Source organism: Salvelinus sp. IW2-2015, linkage group LG5, assembly GCF_002910315.2.
Source record: "Salvelinus sp. IW2-2015 linkage group LG5, ASM291031v2, whole genome shotgun sequence".
NCBI lineage: Eukaryota > Metazoa > Chordata > Actinopteri > Salmoniformes > Salmonidae > Salvelinus > Salvelinus sp. IW2-2015.
Window position 1 is genome coordinate 5,428,689 of NC_036844.1, and position 14,206 is coordinate 5,442,894.

Sequence of the window (14,206 nt, forward strand, 5' to 3'; positions counted from 1 at the left end):
GTGTCCTGTATATATATATATTTACACCTTTCTTCGCATATCTTTTATATATTTTATTATCCAAGAACTCAACTACAAAAGCTTCCCTGCAAAAGCTTTCCTGCAACCCGCTTCACCAATTACAAAAAAGTATTATTTACCTCAAATCTGAAAAACCACCGTGGAAGCTAGCCAGGGGCTAATTCAGAAGCTAGCCAGAAAGCTAACCAGAAGCTATCCGATAGCTAGCCAGAAGCATAAATCTCATAGCAGCTGCCCAGAAATTAGCCGGGTCTGCTGGCTAGCAGTGTCGTGTCTGGTTGTTTCAGCTGCCAGCGTTTTTGTCGGTCATCAGCTATTCCTTTAGCTCGATAATCTACCGGCACTTTTGTGCAACGCGACTCGGACCGGAGCATTCCGGGACTTTTTCTCTCTCAGTTTCCCCGGATTTCAGCCGCAGGCTCTGGACATTTGCAGCTAGCTAGCTGCAAACCGTGTGACTACTGGCTTACGTCGATCCCGGAGCAACTCAAATCATTCCGGAGCTAGCCAGCTGAGAGTTCCATCAGCCATTCCTGGGCTACAGCCACCATCCGGACCCGGTTTTTGTTGTTTTGTTGTTGCTGCAGTACGGAGCCCCACCGGGCCTTCACGACTGTGACTGCGACGTTATCTGCCCGAGGGAGTTATCCAACTGGCACCTCCGTCCCACGTTACCTGAACGCTCATCTGGGGCCCGCTAACCGTTAGCTGTCTTATCGGCTGCTATCTGAATAAGTATATCGGACAATTTATTATTACTTTTTTCTTTTTTCTTTCTTGGTCACTATATCTACCCAATGATCCCCTCTACCACACAACCCCACTAACCTACCGACGGAAACGCAAGAGGTATCTACAAATAGACTTCCATACTATGCTATCTTGCTACCGATAGCCATCTACCCGGCCAGCTGTCTGGATCGCCGTGACCCCAACCAACCTCTACTCACTGGACCCTTATTGATCACTCGATTAAGCATGCCTCTCCTTAATGTAAATATGCCTTGTCCATTGCTGTTCTGGTTAGTGTTTATTGGCTTATTTCACTGTAGGCGCTCTAGCCCTGACCACTATACCATATCCAACCTCACAGTTCACCACCCACATATGCCATGACATCACCTGGTTTCAATGATGTTTCTAGAGACAATATCTCTCTCATCATCACTCAATACCTAGGTTTACCTCCACTGTATTCACATCCTACCATACCTTTGTCTGTACATTATTCCTTTAAGCTATTTTATCGCCCCAGGAACTTCCTTTTACTCTCTGCTCTAGAAGTTCTAGACGACCAATTCTCATAGCTTTTAGCCGTACCCTTATCCTACTCCTCCTCTGTTCCTCTGGTGATGTAGAGGTGAATCCAGGCCCTGCAGTACTAGCTCCACTCCTATTCCCCAGGCGCTTCTCTTTTGATGACTTCTGTAACCGTAATAGCCTTGGCTTCATGCATGTTAACATTAGAAGCCTCCTCCCTAAGTTTGTTTTGTTCACTGCTTTAGCACACTCTGCCAACCCGGATGTTTTAGCCGTGCTGAATCCTGGCTTAGAAAGACCACCAAAAATTCTGACATTTTCATCCCCAACTACAAGATTTTCAGACAAGAATAGAACGGCCAAAGGGGCGGTGTTGCAATCTATTGCAAAGATTGCCTGCAGAGTTCTGTTTTACTATCCAGGTCTGTTCCCAAACGATTTGAACTTCTACTTTTAAAAATCCACCTCTCTAAAAACAAGTCTCTCACCGTTGCCGCCTGCTATAGACCACCCTCTGCCCCCAGCTGTGCTCTGGACACTATATGTGAACTGATTGCCCCCATCTATCTTCAGAGCTCGTGCTGCTAGGCGACCTAAATTTAACATGCTTAAACCCCAGCACCCTACAATCTAAGCTTGATGCCCTCAATCTCACACAAATTATCAATGAACCTACCAGGTACCACCCCAATTCCGTAAACACGGGTACCCTCATAGATATCATCCTAACAAACTTGCCTCCAAATACACTCTGCTGTTTTCAACCAAGATCTCAGCGATCACTGCCTCATTGCCTGCATCCGTAATGGGTCAGCGGTCAAACGACCTCCACTCATCACTGTCAAACGCTCCCTGAAACACTTCAGCGAGCAGGCCTTTCTTCTAATCGACCTGCTCCAGCGCGCGATAACTACACTGGAAGCTCTCGTTTTCAATTATCCTGGACTGATAATTACCTGAGCCTCTGTTCTTAATGCCCCAGAATAAAAGGATTAACTATCGTTGATCTCAATGCTCTTTCTGTTCCCCTAAAACTGGCATGTCGAAGCTAATTACTAAGCTAGGATTCTTGCTTCTTATTCGCGCGGACATTTTCTCTTTAACTAGCAAAATAATAAAATGCACCTGAGCTCTTTCCTGTTTCAACCTCACCATTCTGTCTTGAATTTAAGAAGCAAATTACACACTTGACCGCTCCTCACTGGTTCAAAAGAACTATGAATTTAATTTACGAACTGAACCGCCTTCTTCTATGGATACAAGAACGTATAATCAGCCCTATGGTTCTCTACTAATACAATACGCCTCTTGACCTGACTGCCCTTGTATCAAAACCTCGAATACAGAAAAAAATACCATACTCCAGCTCTCTGTTCTAACTGTAATACACTGAGCTCTCTGGTTCAAACTGATGATTAAATGGTCACATGATGCCCTTCTCTGCTTCTAACTGCATAAATACACGGAGCTCTCGTCTACGCGTTTAATTACATGGCAATAATACACTGAGCTCTCTGTTCCTAAACGAATAATACACTGGAGCTCTCTGTTCAAACTGTATCGATAATCGTACACTAATGAGCCTACAGCCCCTGTTCCTTACAACTGATAATTAACTTACTTGAGCTCTCGTATATCGGCAACTTTTTGACATAGTCCAAGCTGGTAAGCGTAATATCCAGTTCAAAACTGACACTACACAGGCCACGTATGATAGAAAAGCCATAGACACTGGACGCGCTAGTCTCTCCTCTTCAAGCACAGGCCATCATAACTTAGAAAAATTTTAATCTCACTAGCCGGAGCATCACATCAAATTCATGTTATAAAAAGTGTCTGGTTAACTGATCTTAAAGTCCATATAATTACCGACCGGAACCTCCATCTGGAAGAACACCTCCTTCCCAACGCTCGCTCCACTAATAACACTTGAAAGCCCCTGTCTCCCTCCTGGCATTATCAATAAGGAAACACGCTGTCAGACCACCTGACAAATAAACACTGACTCTCCACCTTGTTTCAAATAACTTCAGTTGAATGAAATTTAACTCACCTTAAGGGCCTTCCATTTTTCTTGGTCTACGTCTGGCCCATAGACTTCTGATTCCACACCTGAATATCACTTGGACCGCTCTCTTCTAATTATCCACCGTACGACACTGACGCCGTCCTTACCCTTGGCTTCCTCCTACACCTCTGATAATACTAAGCTTAGCCTCTTTCTTCGTGCGCTCTATACGAAACTTGGCTTCCCACGATATTTCTCATATACACTTGGTACTGCCTCCCTGGGATATCAAATAACAGTCAGCTGCTGATAAATGTACACTGAGGGCTCCTCTGTAATCAAGAGCTATAGCACTAAAAAACTTATGTAAATTAACACCTTTAGCAGACTTCATTCATGTCTCTTAGACCCTATAAGTACACTCAGCCTCTTACTGTTATCAAATCCTGTGGACCCCCTTTATCTTATTAAACATCTCGAACCCCTTCATCATGCTTATATCTCATAGACACTGATCTAAGTAACCACTAGTCATGCTCCTGTGTTTTACCCAGACACAACTGCTTCAACTTACCACTGAGATTCCCCTCATACTGTGCCTTCATTACAACCACTTGCCCTCTCTTTCGTATGGATTCAGTCTAGAGATATACTCACAATGCAGCTCTCTGTTTCAAAAAAACCGTGAATTTTGAATACGAAAAGCAAGATGCTTCGCTTGTATTATCTTAACTCGCATCTCTTCAAAATACCACTTGAGGCGTCTGGGCTGGTATCAAAACTCTTGACCTTGATCCTAACAAGCTACAGACCTATTAATCTAACTGTGACGCCCTACCCCTGCCTCTGGTTTCTTTAAACCTGATAAGAATACGCTTCATTCTCGTGAAACTTGTCTCCACCATTTAACTGCATGATAATGTCAACAAACAGTAACAGAGCCTCTCATTACCGACCATTCGCTGTTTTACATGAACTTGACCCACACAATATACAACTCTGTAGCTCCCTCGCTCCTATTGGTTTCCAATAGACAACTCTCGGTCAGAGCTGCCGCTCATAATACACTATGGAGCCTCCCTCGCTGTTGCACCCTTACAAGCTCCTGACTGCTTCCAATACACCCTGAGATCTCTGTCTAACTGGCAAAGGTCACATAGTAGAATAATTCACAGCTATGGAGTCATCTCTCTGGATTCAAACCTATAATCACTCGACCCACTCTCGCTCCAAAACTTAATAATACCGAGAAACTGAGCTTCTAAACTGGTTACTAACTGACCAAAAATGAAAAAAAAACAAGACTGTAATACACTGAGCGGAAGCTTCCCGTCATGTTCTATCAAAACCTTTTGACCTGGCCAAGGCTTTGACATCTGTCAATCACACATCCTCATCGGGCAGAGATAACTATCCCACTTAGTCTTCTGTTCCAAAGCATGGATAAATACGACTCTGATGCTCTCTGGTCTGTCCCAAACTTCTGAATAATAATAGACTGCTCTATCCGTTTCCTCGCCTCTTTATGTAACTGTCCACCAACTACTTCTAATGATAACTACCTACTGAGACTCTCCTCGATGTTTTCCATAACGTGTGAGTTAAGTACTCCACACATAAGTCGGCCTCTGACGGTGGTTTCAAATCTGTCTTGGGTCCATGAGACACCTGGAGCGCGCTCTTTCCTGCTGGCTCTAACTGATAAAGTCTCTACACTGGATCCTAGTCAGAGCGGTCCAAGAGATGCCACTAGGAGCTGAGCTCTCGATTCAAATTCAACTTCTTGGGAGATTCTCGGACTCTCATATTACCCTACTATGTAGCTTACCAGTCCAAATAGCATGATCGCTCATATTGCTATCCGCATTTGGCCTCCTGCTCTTTATTCTTCTAACTGGCACATGATAATACACTGAGTCCCACCTCCCTTCCTGCTACGCAGACGGACTTATCTTTTCTTATTAACTGATTATTAACTTCTTAGGCCTGCCGCCTTCTTCTTTGACACTGTGGGTGATAAACTAACCCTTCCAGGATAATCACCTGAGCTCTCCGCTTTCGTGAAGCCTGATAATTCTACCAAACTTGGAAGCCATCCTTACTGCTATACCTTAACTCTGGGCTTCCATGGATGCCTAATCCCAATACCTTACTGGCGAGCTTCTCTGTCTCAATATACTGCAGAATGATAATCAAAAGTAAAATATCTTTACACCTGAGCCATCTATTTGGCTTTTCTGTACATCTTCTACATAGATAATACACCTGAGCTCTATCTCGTTCTGCTACTCGCACCTTGGGATATACCTCGGAGCGTCTCCTTCTGTTTCCCAATTTCTAATCCATCGAATCTAATACTGCAACTACTTGAGCCTTTCTGCTGCCATAACCGGGTTGACATTCCAATACAGCCTGACTCTTAAATATTTTGTGTAAAGACTCAGAACGTACAAAAATACAATGAAGTCCATCCTCTCCTGATCTCACTGTGGCTATTGGTTGAGACTATATAAATACCTACTCGGTAGCCCTCCTTTCTCCAGGACTTGTTCACACTTACAATTGAACATATCAATTACCACCTGGGAATGCCTCATTAAGCTTTTCTAAAATCTAGAAACCTTGGGATTCTAATACACTGGTCCTTCTTCCTGCTATTTCCGCTTAACAAACTTAGCAGATATCCTACACTGTGACAAGCTCGATTCTCTTTGTCGCTGCCAAACATACCCTTAACTGGAACTGCCCATGGATAGACCAGTCTTACCAACTGAGCTTTCGGTCAACACTACCCTCAGATAAATACCACTCCTCGCGACCTTTCCTTGTGCATAACTCGGATGTCATTTACAAAATTAACACTGAAGGCCTCTGGTCCTTCTCCAAAAACCCAACTGGCCTACTTCAATAAATTGGATGCAAGTCTATCAATAGGATGCCAATACCTGTACACTTTTTCAGCCTTATTCCTCGATTCCATTTAGACCTCCAGTAATAAAATACACCTGAGCCCTCCCTCCACCACTGCGCAGCCTCAAACTTGGTAACTAACATCTATCCACCTTGATGGCTGCCCTGCCCTCCTGTGCTTTCTAACCTATGATACAGTCGAACTACCACCTGGAACCACTGGTCCAGGTCATCTACAAGAACTCCTCTGTCTTAGTGTAAAGTCAACTACCCCCTCCATTTAGTATCTCAATTTGCCACTTCGAGCTTCTGGTTCAAAACTGCTTCGAGCGCCCAATAGCATAGACTATCTACAACCTGTAGTACCACCGGCCGATCCTCTGTTCTAACTGAAATACACCTAGACCTCTCAGTTCAGGTTTACTCTACATAACTCGTAGATCACCCACCTCGCCGCCTCCCTGCCAAAAAAACCAAACAATTTTATATATCTGTTTTTTTCATCTAAATTTGCCACCTCTCCCTTCCAGTTCCTCTGACGGCCCAATACTGGAACGGAACTACAAAAATCTCTGAAACTGGAAAACACTTATTCTCCCTCACTACTTTAAGCACAGGCTGTTCAGAGACAGCTACATAATTTACTCCCTGTATCCAAACTGATACGCCTCCTCTGCAAACGCCATCTATAATATAGGATCCCAAACAACATACCTTCTTTACCTACGTGTATTATTTATCTTATTTTGGCTCCTTTGCACAATACACTGGCCCAGATTATACTTTTGTTCTCTAGATCCTTGATTAACTTACAACTCATTGTCCTCGCGCGCCTTCTTCCCAACTGTCGACCAAACCAACCACTATATAATCCATTACAGTCTGGAGTGGTTAGTTTTATTCCTCTTCTGTTACTTTCTGCAATCGATTGTAATCCCGACCTTATGGTCTACTCCTATCCTGTCAAATGAGCCACCCATTGAGATCCACTTTTATATTATATTATTTTATTAACATATTTGAATTATGCCTTCTACACTCTAGCTCCTCCTTAACTTCTCACACCGCGTGCCCCAAAAAAAAAACATATATGCTCACAGAATACATGCTGACTCAATCTCATATGAGATCTTACTCTTAATTATTGATCACAAAATGACACTATATCAAATGCTTCGTACTATCATGTTTGTTTTTTTTATCTCCATAGAAGGTTCTATAAAACAGACTTGTGGATTGTTGTATATTGGTGAATTCACACTGAACGGATGGCTCTCTTATGTGCCTTATCTTAGGCCCAACACTTGGACAGCAAACATCTGTGAATCTATTCATAGAAGAACAAGTGTTCATCACCTTTGAATGCCTCTATAACTAACCTCGACAGCTCTGCCTCTGTTCAACAAGATAATACACTCAAGTTACATCTATTTACATATTCACGACTCGCATTGTAAAAAATACTAAACTGAAACACTCATACATCGTTCAATAAACTACATAACTGAGATCAGTGTGACACTCTAGAATATGACATCCCAAGCTTAGACTTTCTTTAGTAATTATGCTGGGCACATTCATACAATCGGCCTACATGTTCAAAACTGATAATACACCTGAGTCTCCTGTCAACTGACGGTGCTAATTACATCAGGCGCGACCAGCCCTCTGCGTCGTGACACTCGCCGATCCGTATTTAGGGCTTAATGACGCCCTCCCCGAGATAAAAGTGCAACCCGCTGAGCCTCCCACCACCTTTTCATAAAAAATCAAATAAAATAATTCTTTCAATCAAGTAATTTTTTATATTTCACTTCACCAATTTGGACTATTTGTGTATGTCCATTACCCATGTAATCCAAATTAAAATCAATTTAAATTACTGGTGTTATTATGCAATAAAAATAGGAAAGATGCAACGGGCGATGAATTACTTTTGCATAGGCACTGTACCAACATGGAGACTGACTGTTAGTCATGTGTTTGATGTCTCTTCTTCAATAACAGGTGACTCAGAGTGTCCAGAGCTTGACCCAGTTACTCTACCAGTCTGCAGGTGAGCTCATTCACACACCAAACACACAAACTCTCTCACACCACACACCACACACACACACATGCACGGCACACACACACACACACACACACACACACACACACACACACACACACACACACACACACACACACTTTGTCTCTATCTCAGTCACTCATTTCCATTTCCTACAAAGACCAATTGTGTTCTCAAATAAAATATCATCTAACTGTATTTGTCACATGTACCGAACTGGTGTAGACTTTACCGTGAAATGCTTGGTAAAATAGTAATAAAATAGTAACACTAGAGGAATAAAATACAGTACGGGGAGTACCAGTACCAGATCAATGTGCAGAGGTATTTGAGGTAGATATCTACATGAATGCAGGGTAAAGTGACTTGGCTTCAACATAGATAATAATAAAGAACAGAGCAGCAACAAAAGTGCGTGTGTGTTTGTGTAAGTAGTGTATGTGAATGTGTGTGGGTAGTGAATGTGTGTGGGTTGCAAACCCCCATCCCTTTTTGCCCCAATTCGTCGGGGCATGGACTTTACAAGGTGTCGAAAGCATTCCACAGGAATGCTGGCCATGTTGACTCCAAAGCTTCCCACAGTTGTGTCAAGTTGGCTGGACGGCCTTTGGGTGGTGGACCATTATTGATACACACGGGAAACTGTTGCGCGTGAAATCCAGCAGCGTTGCAGTTCTTGACATAAGCCGGTGAGCCCGGCACCTACTACCATACCCCGTTAAAGGCACTTAAATATTGTGTCTTGTCTATTCACCCTCTGGATGGCACACATCCACAAATCCAAGTCTCAATTGTCTCAAGGCTTAAAAATCCTTCTTTAACCTGTCTCCTCCCCTTCATCTACACTAATTTAAAGTGGATTTAACAAGTGGTATCAATAATGGATCATAGCCTTCACCTGGATTCACCTGGTCAGTCTATGTCATGGAAAGAGCAGGTGTTCTTAATGTTTGTATACTCGGTGTATATAAACTCAGCAAAAAAAGAAACGTCCCTTTTTCAGGACCCTGTCTTTCAAAGATAATTCGTAAAAATCAAAATAACTTCACAAATCTTCATTGTAAATGGTTTAAATATCGTTTCCCATGCTTGTTCAATGAACCATAAACAATTAATGAACATGCACCTGTGGAAAGGTCGTTAAGATACTAACAGCTCACGGACGGTAGGCAATTAAGGTCACAGTTATGAAAACTTAGGACACTAAATAGGCCTTTCTACTGACTCTTGAAAAACCCCAAAAGAAAGATGCACAGGCTCCCTGCTCTTCTGGGTGAACGTGCCTTAGGCATGCTGCAAGGAGGCATGAGGACTGCAGATGTGGCCAGGGCAATAAATTGCAATGTCCGTACTGTGAGACGCCTAAGACAGCGCTACAGGGAGACAGTACGGGCAGCTGATCGTCCTCGCAGTGGTAGACCATGTGTAACAACACCTGCACATGATCGGTACATCCGAACATCACACCTGCGGGACAGGTACAGGATGGCAACAACAACTGCCCGACTTACACCAGGAATGCACAATCCCTCCATCAGTGCTCAGACTGTCCACAATAGGCTGAGAGAGGCTGTACTGAGGGAATGTAGGCCTGTTGTAAGGCAGGTTCTTACCAGACATCACCGGCAACAACGTCGCCTATGAGCACAAACCCACCGTCGCTGGACCAGACAGGACTGGCAAAAAGTCCTCTTCTCTGACGAGTCGCGGCTTTTTCTCACCAGGGGTGATGGTCGGATTCGTGTTTATCGTCAAAGGAATGAGCGTTACACCGAGTCCTGTACTATGGAGCGGGATAGATTTGGAGGTGGAGGATCTGGGGTGGTGTGTCACAGCATCATCGGACTGAGCTTGTTGTCATTGCAGGCAATCTCAACGCTGTGCGTTACAGGGGAGACATCCTCCTCCCTTATGTGGTACCCTTCCTGCATGCTCATCCTGACATGACCCTCCAGCATGATAATGCCACCAGCCATACTGCTCGTTCTGTGCGTGATTTCCTGCAAGTCAGGAATGTCAGTGTTCTGCCATGGCCAGCAAAGAACCCGGATCTCAATCCCATTTAGCACATCTGGGACCTGTTGGATCGGAGGGTGAGGGCTAGGGCCATTCCCCCCAGAAATGTCCGGGAACTTGCAGGTGCCTTGGTAGAAGAGTGGGGTAACATCTCACAGCAATAACTGGCAAATCTGGTGCAGTCCATGAGGAGGAGATGCACTGATTTTGACCCCCCCCCTTTGTTCAGGGACACATTATTCCATTTCTGTTAGTCACATGTCTGTGGAACTTGTTCAGTTTTTGTCTCAGTTGTTGAATCTTGTTGTGTTCATACAAATAGTTACACATGTTAAGTTTGCTGAAAATAAACGCAGTTGACAGTGAGAGGACGTTTCTTTTTTTGCTGAGTTTAGTCTAGTGAGTGTGCAAGTGCAAGATGCAAGTGCAAGATAGAGTCAGTGCAGATTTTTTTGGTACCATTGATTGACTGTTTAGCAGTCTGGCTATTTAGCAGTCTTATGGCTTGGGAGTAGAAGCTGTCTTAGAGCCTGGAGGTCCGAGAGCCGATGCTACGGTACCGGTTGCCGGACAGGAGCAGAGTGAACAGTCTATGGCTTAGGTGGCTGGAGTCTTTACGGGCCTTCCTCTGACACCGCCTGATATAAAGGTCCTGGATGGCAGGGAGCTCAGCCCAATTGATGTACTGAGCTGTCCACACCACCCTCTGTAGAGCTTTTCAGTCAAGGGCGGTGCATTTGCCATACCATGCGGTGATGTACCAAGTCAAGATGCCCTCGACGGTGCAGCTGTAGAACTTTTTGAGGATCCAAGAGCCCATGCCAAATCTTTTCAGCCCCGTGAGGGGGAAGAGGCGCTGCCGTGCCCTCTTCACAACTGTGCGGGTATGAGTGGACCATGTTAGGTCCTTATTGATGTGGACGCCAAGGAACTTAAAGCTCTTGACCCGCTCCACAACAGCCTCATCGATGTGGATGGGGGCGTGCTCAGGGTGAAGTTGTTGTCCTGGTACCACACTGCTAAGTCTCTGACCTCCTCCCTGTAGGCTGACTCATCACCGTCGTCAGCAAACTTGATAATGGTGTTGGAGTCATACTTGGACACGCAGTCGTGGGTGAACAGGGAGTACAGGAGCGGACTAAGCATGCACCTCTGAGGGGCCCCAGTGTTGAGGATCAGCGGGGCAGATGTGTTGTTGCCTACTTGTAACACCTGGGGGTGGCCCGTCAGGAAGTCCAGGATCCAGTTGCAGAGGGAGGTGTTCAGTCCCAGGATCCTTAGCTTAGTGATGAGCTTTGTGGGCACTATGGTGTTGAACGCTGAGCTATAGTCAATGAATAGCATTCTCACATCGGTGTTCCTTTTGTCCAGATGGGAAAGGGCAGTGGGGCGTGCGATTGAGATTGGGTCATCTGTGGATCTCTTGGGGCGGTATGCGAATTGGAGTGGGTCTAGGGTTTCTGGCATGATGGTGTTGATGTGAGCCATGACCAGAATTTCAAAGCACTTCATGGCTACTGATGTGAGTGCTATGGGGTGGTAATCATTTAGGCAGGTTACCTTTGCTTTCTTGGGCACAGGCACTATGGTGGTTTGTTTGAAACGTTGGTATTACAGACTCGGCCAGGATGAGGTTGAAAATGTCAGTCAAGACACTTGCCAGGAGCATATACCCACGTGGGTGATTGAAAGATGAACTAAGTTCCACACTCCAATCCAGTTGGTGGTGGTAATGCACCTTAAAGTTGGTTGGCAACCTCCATTTAATGTCCAAAGAAGAAGAAGAAGCCTGAAGGAGGAGAGATTACTAGAAACAAACTCGGTTTACCCTTATATCTGTGGATTAATTGTCGGAGTAGAGGACCTTGTGCATTTCAGGTAAAAATAACAACCCAATGTTTATATCCCAGGACAAATTAGCTAGCAACAGCAAGCTAACTAGCTACATTTCCATAAATGTTTAATGCTTTTCGACCTATCCCCAAATTAATATAGTTGGTTCAGAGTTCGTTTTGACATTTCAACCTGCGRGTCGGGGACAACATCAACATGTGCGGACGCACGCACGCACTCGAGCGAGCGGTCTGGTCAGCATCTTATATTCCTTCAAGTGAGCATAAAAGGCATTTAGCTCGTTTGGGAGTTCTGGATCGCTGGGCAAATCATGGCTGGGTTTCTTTTTGTAATCTGATATCGTCTGCAAGCACTGCGACGGCGCTGGTGTAATAGGATTCCACCTTCGTCCTATATTGTCCTATTTCAGTGCCACGCTCAGGTTGAAGGCTTTGTGTTTGTGTGTGTGTGTGTGTGCGTGCGTGCGTGCGTGCTTGCTATGTGCTACTGTGTGTGTATGTTTATGTGTGTGTGTGTGTGTGTGTGTGTGTGACTGCACACCAGCTTCTATAAACAGATAGAACAATCAGCTGGATTGTCTGAATCTTGAACTTCCAGACAGTAAATAAGCGGTTAGAGAGTGGACCCCAATTATCCTTTTCTAAGTGGAAGTAAGAACAGAGGATAGGCTTTTATCTTGAACTGCACAGGGGAGCATGTGATATGTAGATGGAGTCTATTCTGTTTGGTCTGTTACAGTATGTGTTTGTAGGTTAATGTGAAGTGGGTGTGTGTGTGTTAATCTAACAACATGTAGCTAAGCCTTTCAAGTAAGTACACTAATGATCAATGTTAAACAGTGTTGACTAACCCATTTGGTATTCAAATCACCTGCTCCTATTGCCCCCCATTCACCTTGGCTTGGACCAACTCGTAGTCAGCCACAGTTGGACCAGTTTGGACTCGTTCAGTCAGCCATCCAGCCAGCTAGTCAGTTAGTCACGTTATCGTCACATTTCCGTCTCCCCTCTACAGGCAGCGGTAACCATCCAAGACAGTTTCTACGAGGTACAGAAGCTCCTCCTCCGTGAGAGTGACCGCTCCGGCCCCTGCCCACCGAGACCACACCCCCCGTGTCTCCAGGAGCAGGAGAAGCATCGTAACCAGGAGAAGCGCCGTGAGGAGGTGGCGGCGGCGGTGCGGTTACAGGGTCAGCTGCGCCAGGTAGGGATGGCTAGCGTCGATTAGCTTTTTGATTTGCGTTTTTGTCCTTGAAATGGATAAGTAAGCAAGCATCCATCTAGTATGCGCTCAATTCACTTATTATATTTGTCTTGGAAAACTTTGTGAAAAACTTTGTGAAAAATAACTATATTTGGACTATTGATCCATTAATTGGCCCTAGCAACTATCAACCAGTTGATTCTGAAAAACGAATATATTCCTGCTCTCCAGGAGAGGCAGCGGTGGGAGAGGGAGTGCCAGATGCGCCACAGCCAACAGGGGGAGCTGGAGAGCAGGCTAGAGGAGAGGGAGAGACGGTGTCACCTGGAGGCTGAGAGGCTGAAGCAGGAGTGGGAAGAGCTCGAAGAGCAGCTGGGGGAGTACCAGCAGAGCCTGGAGAGGCTGAGGGAGGGCCAGAGAAGCGTGGYGAAGGAGAGGGAGAGGCTGGAGACCCAGCAGAAGCTGCTGCAGAGCTGGAGACACAGCCGCCAGAGGAGCCTGCCTGTCATGGTCATACCGCTGGATGGTCATCAGGTGTGTGTGAGGGGGTTAGTGTGTGTGTGTGATGATGGCTTCAGGTATCTCACAGAAGGCCCCATAGCCTGTAGCTACTAACCACTGCATGAGAGTGTGAATGAGAGATCCTGAGCATGTGGTTTCCATGTGTTTTGATACCGTTCCATTCATTCCATTCCAGCCATTACAATGAGCCCGTCCTCCTATAGCTCCTCCCAACAGCCTCCTCTGGTGTACGTATACTGTAAGTGTGTGCATATGTGTGTGTGAACCAAGGGCATGTTTCACCCTGGSTAAGTAGTGCATTAATGAGAAGTGCCTTTCTCCCAGGAAAAAGTATTGCCAGC

The 14,206-nt window shown here is 45.1% G+C and overlaps 1 protein-coding gene across 1 annotated transcript in view; it reads left to right on the top strand.

Moving 5' to 3' along the window:
* The window catches only part of LOC111964473 (rho guanine nucleotide exchange factor 28-like), a 103,135-nt gene that overhangs the window by 71,519 nt on the left and 17,410 nt on the right, over nt 1-14,206 (top strand). The window contains exons 33-35 of the mRNA XM_070443539.1: nt 8,207-8,248; nt 13,149-13,343; nt 13,575-13,877. Coding sequence (XP_070299640.1) covers nt 8,207-8,248; nt 13,149-13,343; nt 13,575-13,877 — 540 coding nt within the window. The remainder of the gene's footprint in view (nt 1-8,206; nt 8,249-13,148; nt 13,344-13,574; nt 13,878-14,206) is intronic.